This window comes from Ips typographus, linkage group LG6 (genome assembly GCF_016097725.1).
Source record: "Ips typographus isolate SLU linkage group LG6, UJ_Ityp_2.0, whole genome shotgun sequence".
NCBI lineage: Eukaryota > Metazoa > Arthropoda > Insecta > Coleoptera > Curculionidae > Ips > Ips typographus.
In genome coordinates this window covers 7,031,351-7,056,227 of record NC_138427.1, presented here as the reverse complement: position 1 = coordinate 7,056,227, position 24,877 = coordinate 7,031,351, and the positions used below count along the sequence as shown (strand labels likewise).

At 33.6% G+C, this 24,877-nt stretch overlaps 4 protein-coding genes across 7 annotated transcripts in view; 2 read left to right on the top strand and 2 right to left on the bottom strand.

The window, feature by feature from the left end:
* LOC145730164 (protein kinase C-binding protein NELL1-like) overlaps nt 1-3,140 on the top strand; it is a 34,342-nt gene extending 31,202 nt beyond the window's left edge. For all 4 annotated transcript variants that reach the window (XM_081981219.1, XM_081981218.1, XM_081981221.1 and 1 more), the window contains one exon: nt 853-3,140. In XM_081981219.1, the coding sequence (XP_081837345.1) occupies nt 853-1,203 (351 nt within the window). In that variant the 3' untranslated portion in view covers nt 1,204-3,140. The remainder of the gene's footprint in view (nt 1-852) is intronic.
* A 1,519-nt stretch (nt 3,141-4,659) lies between these two features.
* Nucleotides 4,660-7,746, bottom strand: LOC145730165 (nose resistant to fluoxetine protein 6-like). The gene is made up of 13 exons (XM_081981222.1): nt 7,472-7,746; nt 7,256-7,419; nt 7,028-7,200; nt 6,886-6,962; nt 6,625-6,827; nt 6,395-6,570; nt 5,999-6,179; nt 5,761-5,948; nt 5,603-5,711; nt 5,367-5,547; nt 5,175-5,317; nt 5,012-5,120; nt 4,660-4,961 (listed from the first exon to the last, which is right to left on the bottom strand). The coding sequence occupies exons 1-13, from the start codon at nt 7,671-7,673 to the stop codon at nt 4,918-4,920; spliced, it is 1,950 nt and encodes a 649-aa protein (XP_081837348.1). The 5' UTR covers nt 7,674-7,746; the 3' UTR covers nt 4,660-4,917.
* A 1,965-nt stretch (nt 7,747-9,711) lies between these two features.
* LOC145730166 (nose resistant to fluoxetine protein 6-like) lies at nt 9,712-12,728 on the bottom strand. The gene is made up of 13 exons (XM_081981223.1): nt 12,351-12,728; nt 12,116-12,279; nt 11,924-12,063; nt 11,797-11,873; nt 11,544-11,746; nt 11,316-11,491; nt 11,084-11,264; nt 10,845-11,032; nt 10,678-10,786; nt 10,440-10,620; nt 10,245-10,387; nt 10,086-10,194; nt 9,712-10,032 (listed from the first exon to the last, which is right to left on the bottom strand). Exons 1-13 carry the CDS (start codon nt 12,553-12,555, stop codon nt 9,968-9,970), a joined length of 1,941 nt encoding a protein of 646 aa, XP_081837349.1. The 5' UTR covers nt 12,556-12,728; the 3' UTR covers nt 9,712-9,967.
* Nucleotides 12,729-14,061: 1,333 nt separating this feature from the next.
* On the top strand, nt 14,062-23,976 carry Nna1 (Nna1 carboxypeptidase). Its single transcript, XM_081981539.1, is given in 19 exon segments — nt 14,062-14,242; nt 15,707-16,004; nt 17,938-18,170; nt 18,226-18,378; nt 18,429-18,658; nt 18,710-18,856; nt 20,218-20,338; nt 20,391-20,525; nt 20,582-20,862; nt 20,914-21,073; nt 21,123-21,350; nt 21,401-21,492; nt 21,964-22,168; nt 22,772-22,915; nt 22,966-23,108; nt 23,168-23,314; nt 23,379-23,480; nt 23,618-23,751; nt 23,754-23,976. Coding segments are annotated over 18 exon segments (2,802 nt in total). The 5' UTR covers nt 14,062-14,242; nt 15,707-15,955; the 3' UTR covers nt 23,852-23,976.
* Nucleotides 23,977-24,877: the final 901 nt, after the last annotated feature.

Sequence of the window (24,877 nt, the reverse complement as noted above, 5' to 3'; positions counted from 1 at the left end):
CAGAAAGACGTCAAAAAGTAAGATAAAATAGCTATTTATGTAACCAGTTAAGAAAAGTTCGATTTTGTGTAACGAATGAATGTTTGTAGGGCGAGCGCAGCGAGGTCCTACAATTTGAATGAGTTACACAATAAGACATTTTCGAAACGTGTTGCATACATAATTTTTTCTAATTTTGACCAAAAAGCGGTAAAAACCATCTTTTAAAGTGATTTAACACAAATATTCACTTTCATAGCACCTTGTATAAACAGTGACAACGACATGTTATGATGGATGTCGCCCATATGTTTCTACGGAAATGCATAAAAACAGGGAGTGATGAAATGAACTTTTCTTAACCAGTTACATAAAGTGATCACTTTATGTAACTAGTTACATAAAGTAAAACGTTTTGTCACTCTAATCAGTTTTGAAAAGTGTCACTTTATATGCCATAATTAGAAAAAAGCAATTTATATTCTATAACCGTTTCCCTGTCTAGTTTGGGATTATTTCAAATGCCTATAACTAACAATCACAATTTACCAAACCGATTTTTTATTATATAATAAGTCTCAATAGTTTTAAAAGTAGATTTTCATACATGGAAGGTTGTTTATTTATTTCCTATTTACGATTTCTACTAATTTTTTTTATTGGTAATGTTTGAATATTATTGGTGCACCATCATTGAGCACTTTGCCACTATTTTCCCCCTTAGACTTGGGTTTTTCCAGCATGGAACCTGCACCCTGGCACCAGGTTTCATACTGTAAAAACCTCGTTTTAATTTGCAATGAAAATCACGCACAACTAAATCGTTCAACTACAAATTTATTTTACTGACATAATATTTTTGTGATTTCGCAGGACGGCCACCTATGCTGCAATGTTAATTACCATTGCAGCAACTTTACCCCGATGGGCTTCGATGGAGTGGCTGCCACAAATATGGGCACTACTGAGTCGTTCGGCAATTCAATGGTACCGATCGGTTCTGCTGTCGGTGGCGGCACTCGCCACCCTCGCCGCCCCCGAAGTCTTCCTGATTATGTCGTTTCTGCAGCACATCAAATCGTACCTGCGACCAAAGTTTACGGCCGCGTTGTCTCTAATAGTGCCGCCAAATACAGTTTTCGTCGTAAGAACAGTGTCGGGACCGAAAAGTTTAGTGACGAAAAACGCCGCCAGTTTAACCAAGTGCCGCCCCCGGGGGGCTGAACTGTGTAATGGACGCTCCAAGGGGAAAACGCTACTAGCGGTTTTGTAGCAGGGTTCTTGCGACTGTTACGATTGTTAAGCAAAAAAGGCTGAAACGAGTATTATAACTTTAGGAGTAACGCCAAACGTGTTGGAGGTTTCTTGCATTTCAGAGGTCTGTTTTATACCTTCAGGTGTATCAGGTTTGGGAGGGTTTGCTCTATGTCTTAGCTTAGTAATTGCTAAATACAACGATTCTTTTCTACTCGATTAGTTAGTGTTTAAAGTAGCTGGTTTAGTGGAGATGACCTTAGTTCCTGTTAACTATGACATTTTTAAGCAACAATATCAACTTTTAGGTGGTTTTTTAAAAAAATTAGCTGATTAATCAATTTAGGCAATTCTTAAAAGTTCTCTAGGAGACGTTTTTATAAAGGGAATCCTTGTTCAATGTTGATAACTAGTAAGCTATGATTAAGTCACTTTAATGGACACACACATTAGTCAATTCCGAACTTTTTTCAAAATACCCACTATCCAATTCAATATCTTTAAGTCATGCATTTCAAAATTATTGTCTATGCAGAGTGTCGACTTAATTACTGAATCCTCCCTTCCTCATAAAATTAATAGTCACAGCACCCTTTTTGAAACGCTCTGTATATATTAATATTACCAATTAATAGTTAGTTTATAGCATTATTAATAGCGCAATCATTATACAATTAAAAGGTTGAAGTTCAGTCCAGAGAATAACTACTGCAAATCAATCTAAAAACTCATCATTGGAGCTTCTAAACTAAAGCATGATTTGCTTATTTATACACACTTAATAGAAGTTTAAAACATCATCCCAGACAACTGTCTGTCTGTGTATTTGGACTAAACTTTTTCCCCATAAACAAATACTACGCCTAAAGTATACAATTATTAAACTTTAAAAGACAATAAATAAAGTAAATATAAAATAATTAAATTTTGTGCAGAAATACGTGGCCTATTTATGCGGTTCAGTTTTAGTGAACCATCCTGTATTTTAAAACTTTACTTTAGGCTTGTTGTAAATAAATGTAGGTACCGCCTTTTAGTCTGTTATGGCTTACACTGTTGATAATAATAATTATTATATTATTATACACTTTGCCGGGTTTAATCTACATATAGTGACACGGTTCCTGATGTTTTTTTGGGTAAAGGCAAGGCGTTTGCAAACAGGATTTTATAGGATTATTATTATCAAAGAAACCTGGCAAATTCATATGTTAGGGTTCATGTTTTTATATAATAACTAATATGAATAGATTAAATTAGGTAATACATTGGAGGCTGCAAAGTTTTACACTGATACCTTTGTAAGATTTTTTTATCACAAGGTAGCTTCATGTTTAAACGTAGCTGATATGTAACTTTCTAGCTTTCTGGGCGGTTTTACAAATTGAAATTAAAAAAAAAAAATCTGCATTGTTAGCTTGAAAATTTTGACGTAAATGGGCTTTTTATAGGCATACCAATATTGCAATATAAAATTTGTGATACGTATCATTAAATGTTTATTAAATTAGGATTTCCATATTCTTATACGTTAGTTCCTGTGCTGTGGATGTGCAGCCTCTAATTTCTGTTTATAGGTGTATTATAACTTTTCTAAACGGACATACAAAAACATTTTGACAGCTGTAACAGTTTAGATGGAGTTTTAATGAGTAAATTTTCAGTGTAAAGGTTATTTGTGTGTCCGTGGTGCCGTGGCTTTGACTTATCTAAACTATTAGATGCAATAAATTTGTAATTATATTAGCTAATTTTTTAGTTTTTAGAAAATTTATTTTTAATAATATTTCGGTACATATAGTTGATTAGTTAAGCTTTATAATTGTTTTTGTTTTTAATGTAATTCCTCTAAACATAGTTTTATTGTAATAAACGATCGTGTTAATAAAAGTAATTTATACTTAAAATGTCTGTTTGGTTATTTACAGAATAACCTTTGAATTCATCAAGAGAATCAAGTGGATTTATCCGCACAATAGTGAGCAAAAAACACTTGCATTAAGTGAAAAATGCGCTAGATTAAAGTTGTATAATCCTAAATACGTATTTAGCTTAAATTAATTGCTTAATAGCTTTATGCAAGTCATGAAACAAGTATTTAAACAAGATTAGAAGAGCTTTTTTTATTTTAATTCAATTTACAAAAAAATCAATTACACAATTTTTCGAAAATATACAGGGTTATGTTAGGATGACGTCAGGAGGATCTATTACTTTGCCCACTCTGTAGTAGATGACTATTAAAAAGTGTTTTAGTGCCAGATTTAGAGAAGTTCTGGTACTTCTGAAACTGAAAATACTCAAAATACTCTAAATTATCAGGGAACAGACATACGAAAATGCAATTAGTTAGTTAAAAAGCCGTTTAGTACACCCTGTCACGGTTTGCTTTGTAACTCCTTAGGGAAGCAGTTAATGACAAAAATACCTTAATTAAATCTTGTAAAAGATGAAGTTTCCTACAACTTTCCTTATTTACACTTTTTTGTAGCTCCTTAACTAACGGAGCTACGCTCAATCAAAATAAAGTTAGTTTAAAAAAGTGTGATCGTTTCAAATGTCAAAATTATTATTTGAAGGGTCACGTGACCATTTTTTAGTTTAAACTGACATTTTTAAAGTCACGTGACTCTTTTACAGAGAAAATGATCACGAGACGATTTTCAATCATGAAATTTATTTTTAAATGTCTAGTGACTCGTTTTTAACGTCAAAACGGAATTCTAAATATCACGTGACGATTTTAAATGGTTAAATCGTATTTGAAAGGTCACGTGATCGTTTTTAAATTTAAACTGATATTTTTTAAAGTCACGTGGATCTTATTAAGTTCAAACTGACATTTTTACAGTCACGTGACTATTTTTACAATGAAAATGGTCACGAGATTATTTTTAATCTACAAATTTATTTTTAAAGGTCACGTGACACGTTTTTATCGTCATAACAGAATCTAGATAATCTTTTTTAGTTTTAAACTGATTTTTAAGTTTAAAATGTCATCCATAACGTCACGTCACAGTTTTTACGTTTAGACTGATATTTTTAAAGTCACGTAACTTTTTTAAGGTGCAAATAAGGTAGCGTGACTATTTTCAATCATAAAATTAAAACTTTCAAATCCTGATTTTAGATTACTTTAGATAAAGAATGAGGATTTAGATTAGCTACCTATTTACTGTTCAATTCTATGCTAAATAATCCTGGATTTGTATGGTTTAGTTTAAGTTATGATAAAATCAAATATGATTTATTAACTTTCAGACTAATATTGAGCAGTAAAACATAACAATAATATAAACAAAACAGATTGTGTATTGTTAAAACTGTAAGATAGAGAGAATAAGAAAATAGATGAAAGGCGAAAAAATATGGCTTATTTCAAGATCACACAAACAGAAAAACAGCTGGAAATAACAGAGAAAATTAATATAAAAATTATTTGAAATATATTAAACTATAAAATGACAAAAGAGCGCCAGATAACACAGTTTTAGGGTCTAATTTTCTTCTTTTAAGAACAACTTTAGTCAAAAATAATGTATGAACGTTGGTTTTCCCTTTCTCGTGTTTTGTGATACAAGACCTAATATGCAGTAAAAATAATAATTTACACAGTGCTTTTTGAAAAACACTAGTCACATCTACACAGTTTCATTGATTTTTTGCTTCACTTCCTGGAGATCATGGTTGCATAGATGGTGGTAAAACCACAGGTTTAGGTTTACCTAAAACTCACAATTTAGTACCGCAAGTCAATTTCAAGCTACTTACTCACTTTGTCCAAAAATAATCTTTTCTATAATTAACATGGGAGATTCATAGGATAACGACCAAAATGTAGCCACCAGCATAGAGACAATAAAGTAACCGCAATTTTGATAAAACTGAAATTAATAATTTTTACTATGGTTAATAAAATAGAAAAATAAGAATATTACTATATGCCAATCCGAAAAATATAAACGATTTCTAACTCCCAATGCAAAGTGTGCAATAACCATTCCATGCACGATATACAAGCAGTAGGTTAGTTTTCCTCCTAACTGCATGAAACTTGAAGATAGGAACCAGTTTACCACACCTAATACAAATTACTTTACAAATTAGCTTTAAATTGTTTCAGCAAATACCTCCGTATCCTTTAACACAAGCATAGGTTATCCAAACTAGTGAAATACACCACATAGGTCTGGTGAAGCTGTAACACAAACTCCTGGACACATATTCGTCATCAATTTGTATTTTTTGTCTGTAGAAAAGGACAGCTAACATTATACCCAAAGCTAGGAACCACAAAAACAAGTTTTGAACCTAAAATGTGGTTTGAGTTATTTGGTAAAACAATATTTTAACTGCCAAATTTTACCCTGCTAATGCGGATTGTTTTGCCTTTTTCATGCCTCATGTACAAACCAGCCATAATACCGATAAAGTAGCTGATTAGTTTTGAATGGAAGTCGTACTCTTGAAAAGTACTAAAATTGTCGCTGATTTAATAGCACTGACTATGATTGAGGTACTTACGGGTCGTAATCCCTCCATTGCAGCCTGACGAAAATCGGGAGACACAAAAACACCAAATTGAGAACCGTCAAAGCCGCCATGGTTGATCCAAACGATCGTCTGTAAAGCTTCGAAAGTGGTATGAGAATCAAAGGTGTGACGAGAAACAGCTGGAAATCTGCGCTCAAATACCACGTGGTTGGTATACACTAAAATTGTCTTATTACCAAAAAAAAACCGTAAATTGAAAACAACTTACTAAAGACTCATCGTATTGGAAGTTGTAGTAGTTTTGAATATACAGGAAGAAGGTCCACCAGTACTTTTGACACGGTTCGATCAAACCAGTGTGGATACCGTAGGAAAAAAAGGGACCGTTTTGTAGGTATTTGAATAGGTACACAGCACCCAGAAAGCACATTGCATTTGGTGGAGTCAACCTAATAAGAAGAAACCTGACTTAAGATGTTGAAGTCATTTTATTGTCTGTCTAGTTTTACAATACTAGGGGAAAGTTATCCCTTTTCTTTGACTTACAAAGAAATATTCTGTTTTAATAACAGGTCACAATTGAGCTCTTTCATCACAAAAGTAATATCATTGAACAGTTTTATTGACACTAACCTATGCGAAATAATTCTTCTGCTAAACTTACCTTAAGTATCGATGAACAATCATCATTGGGACAGCTTTAGCTTGCTGTCCAATTGATTGTTTACTAAGTTCTTGCTTGAAATACAAATAAGCCATCAGAAAGCCAGAAATATAGAAAAACGTGTCCACTGAAATGTGAGCTGACGCTATATACTGAGCGTATTGTTGTGTTTGCCACTAGAATATTGTTTAAATTTGTAGCTAAAATTGGGTCAGATAACAGTGACTTACATTTGCACGATACTCCGTGTCCATCACGGGAGCCAAAAACCAGGATATAGCACCATGACCAGAAATAATCCACCACATACTGATGAATTTCATACCGTGAAAACAGAGAATTTGGTCACCTGCTCGGGAAGATTTGGTAGATTGCAGTAGTTTTTTGCCATTCGAATATATAGAGAAAGCCACCAATATTGGATGTGGAGATTCTGAAACGTTCAGCTACCAACTATACTTTTTTAAAGAGTATTCTTGAGATGCACTTACTTTTTTCAGAGTAGTAGAGAAACACGTCGTAAGCCGTTGATAATAAAGTGCAAACGAAGAGAACTCCAAAAATCACTCTAAAAGACACTCACTCTTTCACTCTAAATATAAATTTTTGTGAAAGATTCTACAAACAACTTACAGAGCAACAATAGCACCAGTATCAATTTTCCGGTCAGTTTTTTTAGTAGAACAGTACTCATCGTTAAACAAAGAGAGGTTCAGTGAGGGTGAGACCAGTAAATCTGATATGGCACTATTCAAGTCTTCTCCCGTGCAGCTATCAGGAACACAGTAAGCCAATAACCATACACTCTGGAATTAATTCATCGGTTATTTAAAGAATTCAGCATATCTGGTGGACACTTACGGATAAGTCAAGTTTAGGGAGGTAAAGACCCCAAGCACAGAACTTTCCAACTATTTGATCGTTGTTTGCACTAGTTTGAATGCATTCATCGTAGTTTCCCCAATCTGATTTGGATGCTTCAAAATATGCCCCTGAGTAAGGAAACTTGCTCCAGGCATCAGCCACTATAAATACACATGATACTGTTCCAAAACTCTTCATCTGGATCATACTCACTCTTAAGTAGGTCTTTTCCATTATTGTTGCTAATCAAGTAGCTGATCTGTTGATAACAGTCGTTTGAAACATCTCTGACGATCCCTGCATTGATTCGATGTGCAACTTCCGTAAAGTTTACACCTCTTTGAAGAATTTCATTAGTGTAGGTACTGACGGATTGGGCGAGGAGCAAACATGACCAAATTGTCAATGACTGCATGCTTGCTTCTAGTATTAACGACTAATTAAGTCACGATGCCACAATATTGCGAGCAACTTAGCAGGTGTCCGTTATCGGAAAAAGAATTATTCTCATCCACTTAAAATATCGTACAATCGAAGTTTATCTAGCCACTCAGCTTGATAAAATAACGAATTTTTCTACTTTTATTTCGGAGTTTCATCACAACGCTCATCATCTTTAAAAAAAAAGAAATTTTTTAGATTGATGTGTTTAAGTTTTAAAAAATTTTTGCCAGAATGATGGTGTCATCCGCAAACATAGTGAAATGATCGGCAATATTCAAGTTAGCTGTTGTTGGAAATAAGAAAACTGGAAGGAAAATACTAAAATTACAGTGCATTGATAATTTATTTAAAACATTTCCCAATCAAAATGACCTCATTACGCAAACTTTAAGAAAGCCGGTAATTTCAGTAAGCGGAGGAAAAACATACAGGAACGCCCACGATACGCATTTTTCGCGGTTTTAATGAAATTTTGGCTGCCTCCGCAATGACTAAGCTCAATTTCTTTTTTTAAATCTGTTCTCGGCCAAATTGCTGTACTTACTTAATAGCACATTAATTTGCAAGTGGAATTAAGAACGTTATTTTCAACTGGTTACATTCAAATTGTTTTATAAAAAAATGTTGGGTTCTATGTACCTACTTTCCAAGAATGACGCAACGAAGAAAATACGAAATCACTATACATTAAAACAATGTAGATTGGTCTATTTGGTGGTAAATTTACTACTTCTTTTAAAACAATTTGTAAATATTGTAACCATTGGGTTGATGTTTGCCAGATATCATGAAAAATCGTTTTTCTGCCAAACATTTCAATCGATTTTATTAAAACTTGCTTAAAACTTGTTTTAAAGTAAAGTTGATGTTTTGATGAAACAAGTTTCTAAGTGTTTTTCATACAAAAATCAGGTACCAAAACCTTTTTTTATTTCGTTGCTGTGATTAACAATTCCACTCTAACAACCCTAATATTATTAGGTACGTTTAGAAAAAATCAGAGGTAGTTAAACAAAGGTAAAAACAGTAATACATGCACTAACAGCTAAAAATAACTTAAAACTAATTCCCGATAAGACACTCATTACATTATATAGAGTGATTGATGGTCGATGGTATCTTCTCTATTTCTAAAAATTGGTTTAATCAATGTTTTGACTCCTGATCTAAAATGTTTTCAAAAATTATACCAAAGAGTAGTATCAAGTTTGATATTTTAAATAAGACACCCTGTATATTATTGTACAGGGTCATTTACTGACCAACCCTTCTCTGTATGTAACTAAAAAAATTATTAAATAGCCATTTGATGTAGTTTAAAAAGTTGATACCAAAAATTACTACCAAAATGTTCCTAACCTGAAAATACAAGCACCACAGACAATAATGGTGTTTTTGTAAAAAAATAACAAATATTTTATATTTTTGCTATAGAAATATGACAAAACACTTTATTACAACTTTTTTAAAATAAAACCAATTTTATAACTGGTGACTTCTTTGTATCATTCTGAATATGGAATCAGGTCAATTACACGACAAAAAAAATAATAAAGATGATGACAAGTGAAACAAAAATTGTAAGTAAGTTAGCAAACAAACAACAAGTACAAAGCAAACAGAGTATACCATGCAATCAAGCGAACAAAATTATTAGTTGTAAAATAATTAAACTTCTCCAGAAATTTTTATTTTATTTATACAATAAATGTTTTGAGTGTTTGCTTGAAACAGATCTTTACCTCATTAGTATTCTAGTAAGTTTCAAAACATGCGTGAGTCCTTGAACACATTTTTTTCATATTAATCTCTATTTAGAATAATCGTAATTACTTAATAATTGTTGTTCGATTCTAGATTAGATTCAAATTATTATTAGTATGAAATTCCGTTAATAACAAACATTATTGTTTTGACTTACATTTTTCATTTTCATTTACATTCAACTAAAATTTGAAGAGCTTTTGTGATAGAAATTAAGCAATGATAGCTAAAAGTAAACAAATTAGTTATCAAAAATATAAGTATTTTATTTCTGATTAACGTACACAGAGGACTATTTTGATGATGTAAGGTTTTTCTTCATTTTAAGAGACGCGGTATAATAAACATTTTTTTGGTAAAATCAGGAAGAGTTACTCAAAAACGTTTTTAGTACGTTGTGGTACAAGCTTCCTAACAATATTTGAATTTCAAAATTGTATTAAGCTTTTTCCAGCTGTTTTGGGTTTAAAACTTTTGCTCCGTTTTCTTGATTTGCACGACTTAAGAAGACTTCAAACTAATTCTCCTCACTTTTGCTCGTGGTATCAAAATCTTATTGAAATGTCCTAAAATTTTAAAGTCAGTCCCGTAGAGTTTTCTCTTACAGTTTATGACTTACCATGACCGAAAAATAACTTTAGCAAAGTCATCATAGGCATTTCATACGACAACGCCCAAAAACTGGCTACCAACATTGACACGATAAAATGACCGCAATTTTGGTAAAACTGAAATATTTTGTTACAAATTGGGTTAATTTACATAGTTTGGTGCTTACAATGTGCCAGTCCGAGAAATACAGTTGATTCCTCAAACCTAAGGAAGAATGGTCAATTACCATCCCGTGCACAATATACAAAGAGACGAATAATTTGCCTCCAAATTGCATGAACTTAGAAGACAACAACCAGTTTACCACTCCTAAAGCACAAAAATTTCTATACAAAATTAACGCAGAAAGTTTGGATATCACCTCCATATCCTTTAGCACAAGCGTAAGTAATCCAAACCAGTGCAAAACACCAAATAGGTTTTGTGAAACTGTAACACAAAGTTTTTCCAACAAAATCACCGTCAATTCGAGTTTTTTGTCTGTAGTAAACAACGGCAAACATGGTAGCCAAAGATAAGATCCACAAGCTAAAATTTGTAATCTGTAATAATAATGAAACTTTATGAATTTTGTCCCTAACTTGCCCCATGCAACCTACCTTGCTAATATTCGTCTTTTTGTTCTTTTCGTGCCTCATATACACTCCTGCCATCACACCAATGAAGTAACTAATCAAATTTGAATCAGTATCGTAGTTTAGAAAATGTCTAAAAGTTTTAATCAACAAACAAGATAATTTAATATGAATTAAGTGGAAATACATACGGCTCATAGTTCCTCCAATGAAACCTAATAAAAATAGGAAAACAGAAAAATACCATATTAACCAGTGTTAAGGTTACAATCGTTTTCGTAAAGGACTTCCTGTACAGTTGTGAAAGTGGTATAAGGGCTAGAGAAGCAAAGATAAACAACTGGAAATCGGCACTCAAATACCACATCGGAGGTATGCACTAAAATAACCTCAACATAAGTTTCAACAAAAATAGTTTTGAAAGTCTTACCAAATATTGGTCATGCTGGACATTGTAGTAGTTTTGGATGTATAGAAAGTAAGTCCACCAGTTTTGCTTGCAGGGTTTAATAATATTATTACGAACACCGTAAGAGAAGAAAGGTCCGTTTTGGAAATATTTGAATAGGAACACTGACCCTAGGAAGCACATTACATTGGGTGCTGTCAGCCTACACAAACTAACATAATAGTAAAATGTATGTTTTTCAGTGACAGGTTACCTTAAATATCGATGAAGCACAAGTTTAGGGAATTTTCTAAATTGCTGATTGATTGATTGTTTACTTAACTCCTGCCGAAAATATGTATAAGCCAACAGGAAACCGGATATGTAGAAGAAAGTGTCAAAACAAACTTGAGCTGATGTAATATACTCAGTGTACTGCTGTTGTTGCCACTAAAACTATTTTCTTAAGAAAACGCTAAGCAAATATCTCCACTTATCTCACTTTAGCACGTTTTTCCTCGTTCATCATAGGAGCCAACAAAAATGAAATGGCTCCATGACTGGAAATAATCCACCACATACTAATGAATTTCATTCCATGGAAAGAAAGAATTTGATCACCAGCATGTGAAATACTGGTGGATTGAAACAGTTTCTTACCATTTGTATAAACGGAGAAAGTCAGAAAGTAAAGTGATAAAGGCTCTAAAAAAAACCCAAATTAGATATTTCATGTTAATTAAAAAGCACCTTACTTTTTCCTGAATAGTGTAGATACACATCGTAACTGGTGGACCACAACAGACATATAAACATTAATCCAAAGATTATTCTGCAAATAACAATTTACTACAATAAATAACTCAGCTACAAGTAACTTACATGGTTATAATAGCTTCTTTATCAATTTCTCGATCAGTATTTTTAGTTGAGCAATAAATTTCGTTGAACCGAAGTCCTGTAACTGTACTCAAGTCCTGTGCAGAGCACTGATGAGGGACGCAATAAGCCAGTAAATAACCCTTAAATTGCTCTGGATCTAATAGAATATTCTAGATTTAACAACCAACTTACCGTACTGTTACCTGAAGGCAAAACATAACCCCACGGACAGAACTTTCCTAGGATGGTGTCATTCTTGGCACTAACTTCAACACATTCGTCGTAATTGCCCCAATCCGTTTTAGAAGCATAGTAGTAGGCTCCAGGATATGGAAACTTACTCCAGGCATCTGCCACTATATTGAACACCAGTTAGACTGTTCAGAATTCCTTAATAAATTCAAGTAGACGATCTACAAATACTTACTTCGGAAAATAGCATTTTGTTCATAATTTAGTAAATAAGAAACTTGTTCAGCACACTTCACTGAAGAATTGCTATCACTAAGTCGTTGAGCAACTTCAACAAAGTCGATACCACTAACAACAGTCTCTGTGGAAGCAGGAATGCTATTTTCAGAGTTTACAAAATGATTCAGGAATAGAAGAATACAAATTACTAATGACATCATGACACCGTCTAGTTTGGGCGACTAATTATTGGTAAATTTTTTTTTCTGAAGCGTTTGTTATCATAAAAATTATACGCACACACTCAAGAAGCGGTAATTATCTACTTGAAACAGTATCTTGCTATTGAAATGTGAAGATAAAAGATGGTTTGTGCTTTGAAGATATGTGATTAAATGTTTATTAGGGAGCGGCAGGACTTTGATGCTATCTTTTCACGAAAGAAAAAAACGTAAACAATCTTGAAAAAATTGTGCCATGGTGTCTTCATTTTCTATTTCAAACATAACTCAACTTATAATTTGGTTCAGATACAAGAATTTGGAGGAAACATAAGTAGAGAAGATGAAAAGCTTGTTTCAAAAATTTCAAAACAAGATTGAACAATATGATAGAAACCAGAATATTGTTTTAACTGGAAAAGTAAAGTTTTGGAAGTTTTTAGAAGCCTCTGCCAATTTTCAAAAAGATGTCGGAAGGTTAAGCACACTTGAGAGGCCTCTGGAAATTTTTGGAAAATTGTTATTGATATTTAAAGGCCTCTAGCAATTTTTGGCAGGTTTTTAGTGGTGTTAGAGACTTATACAACCTAATTTTTTTACAATTTTTTTAATATGTTTTCTTTTTACTAATTACACCTAATTCAGTAATAATTCATTCCTTATATGAAGTGTTAAGTCGTTTAAAATCATCTTCAACAAATCCATCAACTTCATCCAATTTTTAGAACTTTTTTTTTGTTTTCCAAGTATTTTTAATTTATCACTGCTAATTTTTTATTTTAAAAATAGTTATTTTAACTCTGAGTTTAATCTTTTTAATATCTTATTCTATGATTACTGAATTTTGCTATTATAGAACTATTAGAATCTATGTATTTTCTATACCTGAGTAAGCTAGGTTTTGACCCATTGTACGACGCATCTTGTTACCTTCTAAATGGGTAAAGAACGTTTTTGATACTAATTTCAATTGTATTTAAAAAAATGTATAATGTACGTCTTTGCCACTAAGCATATGTTTGTAAAATTAATTTTATTAAGTTTCCTCTTTTATATTTACTTTAATTTAAAACGTCAACTCAGAACGCAATTATTAATGTTATTTTAAACATTTTGCACGCAATTCAAGAATTCGGTCGTAAATCGACCGTAAAGCCAAATAAACTTTCAAATCGTTGATTAACGACTTAAAGTACGTTTGGAAAATTTTAATTACTAGCAATAACAGTAATTTATTTGATCTCGTACAAATAACCACTCTCAATGAAAATGACACAGGAAATAGTCTGGATAATATCTGGCATAAACCAAACATAAATTAACGCCAGTCTAGATTTGATATGTTACAATAAACTGTCTAGAACAGATAAAACGAGCTTAACTGGTCTAGTTTGGAAAATGCATATAAATAAGTGAAAAACAATGGAAAATGTGGTTTTCCCCCATTACCGGACTAAAATCCTGCCACGAAATTTGTCTTTAATACACAGTATAGCCAGGTGACTGGTCGGCTGCCAAAAACTGGCTCGAAAATGCTTGCCAAACGGTTGGACACTCAAATTTATGTTTTTTCCTCCTGCTTTCCTGCCATTATGTTTTCAGACGTGTACTGAACATTGTTTACATATTAGTTAGTACCTACCAATTGGTTCTTAGTTTGTGCCGCCCAAAATTTGTGATTAATTAGGTAAGTGTAAGAAAGTTGTTTTCTTTTGCTAATAAATGTGACAATACCATTTGAAAAAACACATCAAAAGTAATTTTTTCAAATTAATGTTTTCTGTTATGAGTAATCCATACAAATCGCGTGTGAGTCAACTCAATTTCAAGTTGCCAAATCATAAACCCAAACATTCCATCTAATTATAATAAAGAAACCTTACACCTTGCTATATCATTTTTAACTTTTTAACGACGTGACATGGCAGACAGATGAAATGTGGAAATTGTAGGTAATTGCTTGGCTCATCACAAACTTTCAAAATTTTCAAAAAATACTCCCTTGTAAATTAATTTAACCACTGTTAGTGTCAGTCACACTAGAAACTTATATCAAAGTATTAAACTGAAACTTTAGCGTAAATCTTGTATCGGATCTTGAATTCAAATATTTATATTGCTGACCTTTCTAATGTAATCCGAAAAAAAATTGGATTTTTGTCAAGAAAAACAGCAGGAAAAAACACAGACGAGGTCAGATTTAGATTTATTAGACACTCTAATAGTTTCCTTAGAAATAAATCTTCTGGTTTTGATATTTAAAATTAACTGTTTGTGTATGTTTTACTATTTAATATTAAACATATGAAAGTTTTGCAATAAGTTATTGAGTATAGTATTTTTGATCTTTGAATTATTCACCCTCGAAGGTTTGCATTTAAACATTAGGTACATTATAAATATTACTTGATTCATTGAATTTCAACTTTCCAGAAAACGTAATTATCACACTTTAGAATAAGGCAAACTAAGTGTTCACATTATCAGCTTTCAAAATATTTTATAGACATTTTGCCATTACCAGTAAGAGGCAAGTATTTAGTTTTAATTAAATCCTGTATAAATGCAAAATCAGACAATTAACATAAAATTAATTTACGCAAATGCTGTACATGTGGTTACCATAATACTTTCCCAAGTTTTCATTGTAAATCAGCATTAAAACTTAACAAGCATTTTAATAGGTAATCAGGGTGATTAATGAGTAGTACAGAAAAAAAACCACATTAACATTACCAATCAATAGATTCAAAGGCCTTCGTATGTCTAGTTTCTTTGGTTAGACCTAAGTATCAAATATCGATAACAAGAAAGATTAGTATGACCTAAATACGTTTTTAAAGCGAAACGTTACAAAACAGCGAAGACAAGCTGCAATATTTATCGGTAACTAACACGAAACTATTCCCAGAGACCATTAAACTCTTTATTACGACTTCCATGGGTGTGGTCTGGCACATTAGACTAAAACTATCATCGTAACCCCATTTGCACAACGCTCCTTGGAAATCTAATTTGGTTTGACTTCCCAGTTCTAGTTAAAGCATATTTGACTGAAATATGGAAAAGAACAATTTCTCCGCCCATGATTTATTTCCTATCCATTGTCCCAGCTAACACCATAAATTAAAGATGGTAGTCTTTATTGCAGGCCGGCTTATTGTCAGGAAAAAGTGGCGGCACGTTCCGTCTGTCCCATGTAGATTATTGATCCATCATCAATTACCATGGAAATGGTGGAAAGTTGGCCCACCGGCTGTTAAACAACCGAAAAACCCGCTGTCAGTGGTGCTAGAAATTTAGTCCCTGCTGGGCCACTCTCCCTTTTTTGGTATTTAGAACCGCGTGGCACAACGTAGAACAATGAAGAGCTGATAACGCAAAGTAGAGAAAGAATGCAATGGAGGGATTAGTCATGAATGGTGAAAGTGAAAGTAACGGAAGCACAGGTTAGTGTACTATTTTTTGTATTAAATTTTTCAGTTATTCCTTTTAAGAGTTTTAATTGAACTTTACTTTCTTGGAAACCATTCCACATTGCTATATCAATACTATTATAGTTTCTAACTTATTAGCAAAACTTTTACACCCAAAAGTCAATTTTTGTCAACAAATACTATTAACCTAAATTTTGACGTTATTTGTGGTCTGGAGTTGCCAAATTGACAAAAATGTTAAACTATTCACAATTTTAAAATTCAAATTTTGTCCCAATTTTTAGTGACTACTTTAATTTTGTTAATCTAATACTTATCTGTATTTAGTACTTAAACGAACAACAACAAATCACTGTTGTAATGAAAACCATTCTGATAGTAACAGAAAGATTATAATAGTAAGTCTACATGGGCAACATATTTTATTAATCACGTTACTGTTCCTAGTTTGTGGTTGGTCAAGCAAAGGCATCTTTTTTTTTTAACAAATGATAACCTAGGAACACTGCTGCAATATATGTAAACGCTGCACATGTGGACTTAGCAGAACGTAAATCGTAAGCGTAGCCATAAAGCGGGACTTATAGATTAACACAACACAAGCCTTAGACGTATGCTGGTTAAAGTGTTAAAGGACCCTCTAATGGACACTATCGACAAAATTCTTCTCTTGTGTCTAACCAATCAAAATGTCACTGTCCCAACAAAAATAACCATTTTGTTTAGTTTGGACAAAAGATATGTGTTGTGTTATGTTGTGTTAAAATGCTTTAAAATACCCTATATGATTACGAAAACAATAACTGTAATTGTTTTCGTATTCTCGAAGATCTGGTCGAATTTTCAAAGAGACACTCGAAAATTTTTCTAAAAATGTTTTATACTAAGTGTTTTGTAACGATTGGGGTTAAGAAGAAGAACACTCAAAGTTTAAAGATTTGTTTTGGTTTTTGCTGTGAACTTTATGATCCTGACCATAATCTCGTTTCTACAATATTGTCAAACTGACAATTCTTCTCAATTAGTACAAAATTATTGCAATTTTGTCAAATCGACTATTTTCGTAAAAACAGGCAGAGAGAAAGGCAAAAAAGTCATTATAAAGATACTTTATGTGGTTTTCTATTGCAATGGCTAAAGAAAACAAGCTTTTTTAAAAAACTTTATTTTTAAAACTTCAAAAAGACTTTTGTTAAAGATTTTGTTATTAAATTTCTTCCCTTTACCAAATGTCAGCATTGAATTTCAAATCATTGTTTCGGTTAATTTTTACAGCCTAAAATTTAAAAAAAAATTACTGGATCTGAGCTTTCCATCAAAAATCATTGTTATTAACTAATTATTAATTGTACTATGTAAAAACTCCACAGCAACCATGTCTATTTTGAAATCACTCTAATTATAAGAGGATTGTTAAATATAGAACATTTCGCGTTTCCTCTGAAGCCTTTTAAAAATAAGCACGGTCGATTGAACAAGCTCTTAGCCTAATTGTTATTAAGTTTACTATTAATTACTTAAACAAACCGGTTGCTCTCAAATTCCGCACGAGTGGAACGAGTTTTTGGCAAGCGAGCGTGCTCAAACCGAAAATTGCATTTCAGTTTAGGTTTGACAATGGCCGAAGTCAAATTCTTGTTGTTTTTCCAAGTAGTAAACGTTTCGTGTTGATATAAAACACAGAGGGGCTTTAAACGAACATTAAAGACGATGCTAAAAATAACGAATGGCTAAAAATAGCTAACGAGCTATTGTTCAGCTCACGGTCAGCAATGCAAGCTAAGGTATTGTAAGAAATTTCCGCGGAATCATGCCAAGTCTACATCATCGTTAAATGAATTTATGGCCTTTATAGTCGTATTTTACGAAATGCATTTCGCATCCCCAAGGTTTGCCAAAAATTATGACACTATAATGTATTTTTTTTGCATTGCTAAAATTGTAGATATTGAAGTGAACGTAAGAGCGCTTCAAGCATGCTTATTTCCACCACAACTCACCACGGCAGGTAGCTATTTTTCCAATTTCTTTGTGAAAACCTGTCAGACTGAAATCGACGAAAACGATGACGAGTTGAAGATCAAAATCAAAGAATCATACTCGCTTAAGGAAATATTTCCTGCTGCTAGAGACACTGCTTTTGTTTTTCAACCCCCCAGGTGGCCGACTGAATGTCAGGTTGCTGATTTTTACCACATCCACTAAACAATCAACCAAGTATTAATGTTTTCAGGTGTTGGAAGAAAAAATTAAACATATTAGTTATGTTCCTTCCTCGCCAGAACCGTATTACCCTGTTACAGGAAATGAGTGTCAACCTAAACCCTCGGGAGACGAATTTGGTGTTGTTGTTTACCAGTATACGCCAATAAGTGCAGTCAATTATGTAACATCATAGAGCTTAGTTGAGTTGAACAGAAATAATGTATTTTTTAGTTTAGTAGATCTAGTATTGGAGGTAGTCCCTACCTCCTATCCTCAAATATATGCCCTGAAGAAGACAGTCTTCAGTTTGAGTCAAGATTTGAATCAGGTAATCTAGCAAGAGCAATCCGAATTACACCAAACTACTACGAGCTTCACCTACGTTCTGATCTTTACACCAATCGACACATGCAATGGTTTTACTTTAGGATCAGCAATACTAAGAAGAACTTTTTATACAGGTACGATTACTTCTTTAAAAAGTTTTTAATGGCTAAACGTTTTTTTTTAAGATTTTCCATCACAAATTGCTCAAAAGAAGGCAGTCTTTACAATGAAGGTATGCGTCCTTTGATGTATTCTACCAAGGACGCCCAAATGCATTCAGTAGGATGGAAAAGATGCGGACAGAATATTACTTATTTTTGCAACGATAATTTGTAAGTACTCACGTTTCGTTTTTATTTGGAAGAAGAGAGTTCCAACCATTAATCTTGCATAATCAAAAATGTTTGTTTTTATGTTCAAATATTTGACGTTTAATTAGAATAGCAAACACTAAGTAACAAAACTAATTTTAGTCTGTTCTCCTGAAAAAAACGTTTTTTTGAGATGTAACCCTCTACTAACATTTACAGCCTTTTTGTCAGTTGCTACAACTTGGAATAGCGTGATTTAGTCTAGTTACGTGCTAGCAAGTTTGAAATTAACGCCTCAGTCTAGAAACTTTGCAAAATTTGCCTTGAAGAAGACTGAAAGTTAACAAACTCAATTTAAGTTATAATGCTTTGACTGCGGAATTTTTCTGCGTAAAAGGCAGCAGTTTAGGGAAGTTGAGAAAAGAATACTGCTTTGTAATGCTTTTAGTTGGAAATGTTAACACGCCACTGCTGAGGGTTAATGATCCTAATATTCGGTTACCTTAATGTAACTTAGTAATTTTAGTAGTCTGAACAGGTAGTTAACAGTAAGGTTCTATTCAATGATGAGTCAATATTTAAAAGGAATAGTAGTGAAAGAAAAATGAGGGTTCAAAAATAACTGTACTAATGTGACTTAATGTTTTAATGAAAAGTTTCAACTTTCTAAATATCATTTTGTGCTTAGTTTCATTCTACTGCATTTAACTCAGTCTCGTTGTGGATGAGCTCTGAAGCAACACATCAAAGTTCTAACAAAACTACCTAAACTCGTAGACGTTTCTCTTTCACCAGTTTGTAAAGCGACTGAACCTCCTCCCACAAAAGATTCCGATTCCGTTCCTATGCTTTTTTCTTTGTACAAATACAGCACCTTTACGTCCGATGTTTTGGCCACTTCTGAACCTGGTGCATTGTTGTCTTTCGCGCTAACCAACTGTTCCTCCGGTTTGGTGACGTAGTATCCGATTCTGTTTTCCTTGATTTCCGGAAAGGTTTTGGATTTTTCCAAGCTGACGATTCCGTCCGTTTCCATGTCTCCGTTTTTAGCATCGACGCAATCGAGATCATTGATCGATTTGGATATAGGCATCGAAAAGTTATGGCGGAATGTCGGATGAGGTGATGATGTGACACTGGGAATTTGACAAATGACCCAGGTGACAGAATTGATTGGCTACCTGTTGGACGCATTGTTGGCACCAGAGAGGTTTATTTTTGATGTGGAGGTGACGCACGAAATTTGGAAGGTGGCCTTCGATAAAGGTCACTAAATTGTTGTTGTTCGGTAAAGCCATTAACCTCTGTTTGAATGCTGGTGTATACATTTCTTGGTGCTAAATTGGAGTGATTGCCATATAAAACATAAAGGGATTTTTCAGAAACTCTGATGACCCAGACCAACCTCAAACTTACACGTTAACCTTTACCTTGACTTTTCCTCACGATGACGACGAAGTCTACTTGGCCAATTGCTATCCGTACACTTACTCTGACCTCCAGGTGATTCACACTAAATCAGCCACTTCCTAATAACTCACTAGTTTCTTTCTAGGAACATTTGGCTGAAATTCGTGCTCACCCAGTAAAACAGACTTACAGCACTGTACGGTTACTTTGCAGGACTTTGGCTGGAAATGATGTTTACTTTGTTACAATTACTTCACCTCAAGTTCCAGGAGAACCAAAAGTAATATAGGTATAGTTTGTTTAGTCACAGCCTAAATAAACAAACATTTGTTTTAGAAAAAAAGAGCTGTAGTTTTAACAGCTCGTGTCCACCCTGGAGAAACTCCATCGTCATGGATCATGAAAGGAATCTTGGATTTTCTTACTGGAGACTCTACACCAGCCAAAGATTTGCGGGATAAGTTCATTTTTAAAATAGTTCCAATGCTAAACCCAGACGGCGTTATTGTCGGCAATAACAGATGCTCTTTGTCTGCTAAAGACTTAAACAGGCAGTACCGAACAGTAATGCGGGACGCTTACCCATCAATTTGGTACACCAAGCTTATGGTCAGAAGGTATGTTATTGACAATTTGTTTTAAAATACTTTAATAATGACGTTTTGTAGACTCCTGGAAGAGTGTGGAGTGGCTCTATATTGTGATTTGCACGCCCATTCTAGAAAGCACAACATTTTTATATACGGCTGTGAAAACCGAAGAGGAGGGGACAGAAGACTGCAAGAACAAGTGTTTCCTTTGATGCTTCATAAAAACACAGCAGATAAGGTAATAAGCGTTAAAAAATTCAAGAAAAGCTTTGAAAACTTTGATAAAGTTCTCGTTTGAGAGCTGTAAATTTAGAATTCAAAAGGCCAAAGAAGGAACTGGAAGGATTGTAATGTGGATGATGGGTATTGCCAATAGCTACACTTTGGAAGCGTCTTTTGCGGGATCTTCACTTGGTGGCCGATCAGACACACATTTTAGCACCATGGACTACGAGCAAATGGGGAAGTCTTTCTGCCAAACTTTATTGGACTTCTACGATGATGATCCTAAAAAAGTATTTGCTTGCATTTTTTGTTATGTTTGATTTAAGTGATAAAATTGTAGGAGAAGTTGAGAATGAAAATTGTAGAGCGCTTGACCAAAGAGGGGTCAAACGCTGACGAGCCGACCAACATTCCTTTGAGTGACTATTCGAGGTACAAGAAAAAGTCGAAAGGCAAAAAGCCGAGACACCCACCTTCAGCACTTTAGACACACACAACTATCCCACTACCCTAATTCGAGTAAAACAACTTTTGGTACCAAGAGTGCGCTGGTAAACGTACGTTCTTAGTTTGAGGTTTTTGGGTGGTTTTTTGATCTTCGCCCTATCACGCCCATTTATATGTTGTTTTTTGTCTTCGTGGCTATTCCATGAGGTAGATGGTATCACTTTTGAGTAGGTTCAGGTATTCGTTACCTCAAAAGTAGTTTTGCTTTTGTCCTGTCCGCGTAAACGCACCAATTCACCACCACTACATAACAGAGCAAAAAGTTTTAGTTGCGTCATGCAACTCCAACTTTTTGCCCACAGGCACCTGCACATTTTTTGATATATGTTAGCTACTTTAACCAGATTTAAATCAATTAATTTGGTTATTTTAATACACTGATTGTTTTTAATGTAGTGATGATGGTGACACCTCTAGTAGTAGTGACGAAATGGGTAGGGAAGATAAAGAGGAGGACTACGTGGCAATTCCTCAACCTCCACCTCCTTCACCAATATCAAGCAACCACAAAAGGGCGGCCAGACCATCTAAATCGTCACCGCCAAGAAAACAAAAGCTGTTGGTTACCCGCAGCCCTGGAACCCTCAGAAAACCATTGCCGGTGAATAGAACATATGACTTAGAGAATAGAGAATACACGCAATACGAAATTGATCACCCCGAGTGTGATAGTGAGCCTGTAGTCGAGCAGAGAGTAGTTTGGAGTAAACCTCAAAAAGCACAGAGCATTTCGATAGTTGAGGTCTTAAAAGAGTCACCTGTCGCTGCACAGTTACAACAGGGACACGAGTTAACTTGCACTAGTAATTAGTTTTTTGCACTAGTATGTTATATCAGCACCACTATTTAAATGCATGCTGGTTAATTTTGTTTTGTATAGAGGTTGATTTCATTATGAAAAATATACATCCACCAAGTCATCAGAATTATTTTCATCAATGATAGTCTAGAGTTCTTATACGTGTTTTAATTGCTCTTAATTTGTTTAAAATTTAGTCTAAAATAAAGAATAAAATGCTGCTAACCCTTACTTAGGTTCAAAACTTTTAATTATGTTTTAAAATCATTTTTTTAGAGTGCTTATTTAAACCAATAAACACCAGCTTTTTCACTAAATTCTTCAATTTTATTTACCCCTTGCACTTAGAATTCCAGTACACCTAACCTATTTAAACTCAAGCTAGATTAAACAATTTATTCCTAGATCTGTAAAGCTACTCTGAAGCTGTCTTTATCGGACAAAGACTTCTATAGCAGCTCCGAAAGCGAGATAGAAGAAAAAGTGATAAAAACCAAGGTGTTCAAGAAGAAGAAAAAGAAAAGGAAAACTGGAAGGAAGAAAAACAGGGTTGGACACTTTTAATAGTATACGACATAATTTAAAGGTACAAATTTTAGCATATGCAAGAACATTCAGACAGCGAAGTAGTGACGTACAAAAGATCCATAACCCAAACCAGTGTTTCGGTGTTTGACTTGATTGCCAGTGAAAAAATTCCTTGTCAGGCACCAACTCAAAGATCAAAAACACCTCAATCCAGGTTTTATGCCAATAACGTAAATTATAAGCAAAACAGTCTAATGAGGGTATCATTTGCAGACCTACAGTGGAGAAAAAGAGTGATATAACCACAAAACTTTCGGAAGTACAAGCGAAGCTTTACGCCCTTAAAAATCGTCTGTGGTTTGGGGTTGGTCAAGGAGATTCACCTATTTCTTGGGGTTGCAATCATACATCCACTCAAAAGTTTGTCTGAGATTTGATAAAGTAATTAAGATATTGTGGTAATTAACAGTTTTTACATTTTTAGAACCTCCAAGAAAAACCAGAAAAAGACTACAAAACTAACGGAAAAGACTGTAAAGGTGTCAAAAGTGACCACCGAAAAGACTGGAACCAAACTGAAAAATGGGTATAATATCATAACACTCACACTACCCCACATGACACAAAGTTAGTTTTTGTTCTATTTTATCATATTTTCAACACATCAATCACCTACTATTGTAAGCATTCCAAACAACAGTACTAACAATAAAAAAATTGTAGAATAAAGCGGCAACAAGCGATATCTTGGTCTGCAGCGACAGGAAAGTCCCTAGCCTTAAGGAAATCCAGAAGTCTACCGGACACCACCGCCTATTTATGCGAAAGAATGAAAGACATTAACTTTAATACGGATCAACCCTGAGGGCCGACAAGAAAAAGAAGAAAAAAAAGGGGACGTTTTCCAAGAAGGCCAAAGCCGTTAGCAACGCTAAGATTTTTGTTACACCGCAGTGAGACTGACTGTAATAAAGATCGATAAATGTAATTAGGTTCTGACAAGGTGAAATTAAGGTAACTTGTTTGTCGTGTTTTGTAATTGTTTATAGTCATTTTGCAATAAAAACTGGGTTAGTGTGGTATTTATTGATTAGGTTGCCCCTTAATACCGAAAGTTAAGTCTGGACGAGTTGGTGGACTATTTTTGTCTGGTGGTTAAAGGTTTTTAAGAACATACAAGTTGTGATAGTAATTACAAATAATTTTGTAAAACTAATGTTGTTAAAAATAGAAAATGTTGCTACAGTGATCAAGATAGCGCCAAGTGTTAATGTTAGTTCGCTTAATGTTAACCAAATTCTAAGTTGGAAATTTCTGCTTTGACTTTGTTCATCATCATCGGATTAAATGGAATGTAAAAGAACTTTTCACCAAAAATACACATTCTGTTTTATGATAAAGATTTAACAGGATTATTTTTGGATCTTAAATCTGAACATATACACTTATTTGACCGCAGAAATGGCATATGATGAAAAGAAATACGTTTTGCACAATCCATCTCATGTGACTAAAAATTTAATTAGTTCTTAATCAAAATAATTTATAAAGCATGTATCTATATTATCAAAACCATAATCTTCTGCCTTTCTTCTCTATTATAAAGCCCTCGTCCTTTTTAAGACCTATCCTTTTGGTCTACAACAATGGGAGAATCAAAAAAATGCTTATTATCATGAAATACATATAATGGTAGCAAAAATTGACGAACACCAGTAGTAAAAGAAGCATTAAGTTATAAATAGTTAAACACACTTTAAGGTAACTTTTACGTGTTTAAGAATTTAAAAGGAATTAACATTAATTTTAAGCATTTTTAATTAAAAGAACCATTAAAAAACAATCCAATAAAAATAAAGCTTTTTAAGTGTTCGTTTATCAAACATTCATCCGTTCTATTCTATTCTTAATTAGCTGCATTCTTCAGTTTTATAGGGCCTGTAAGTTATAGCTTTATTTACCTATTCAAAAAAGAGTTTTAGT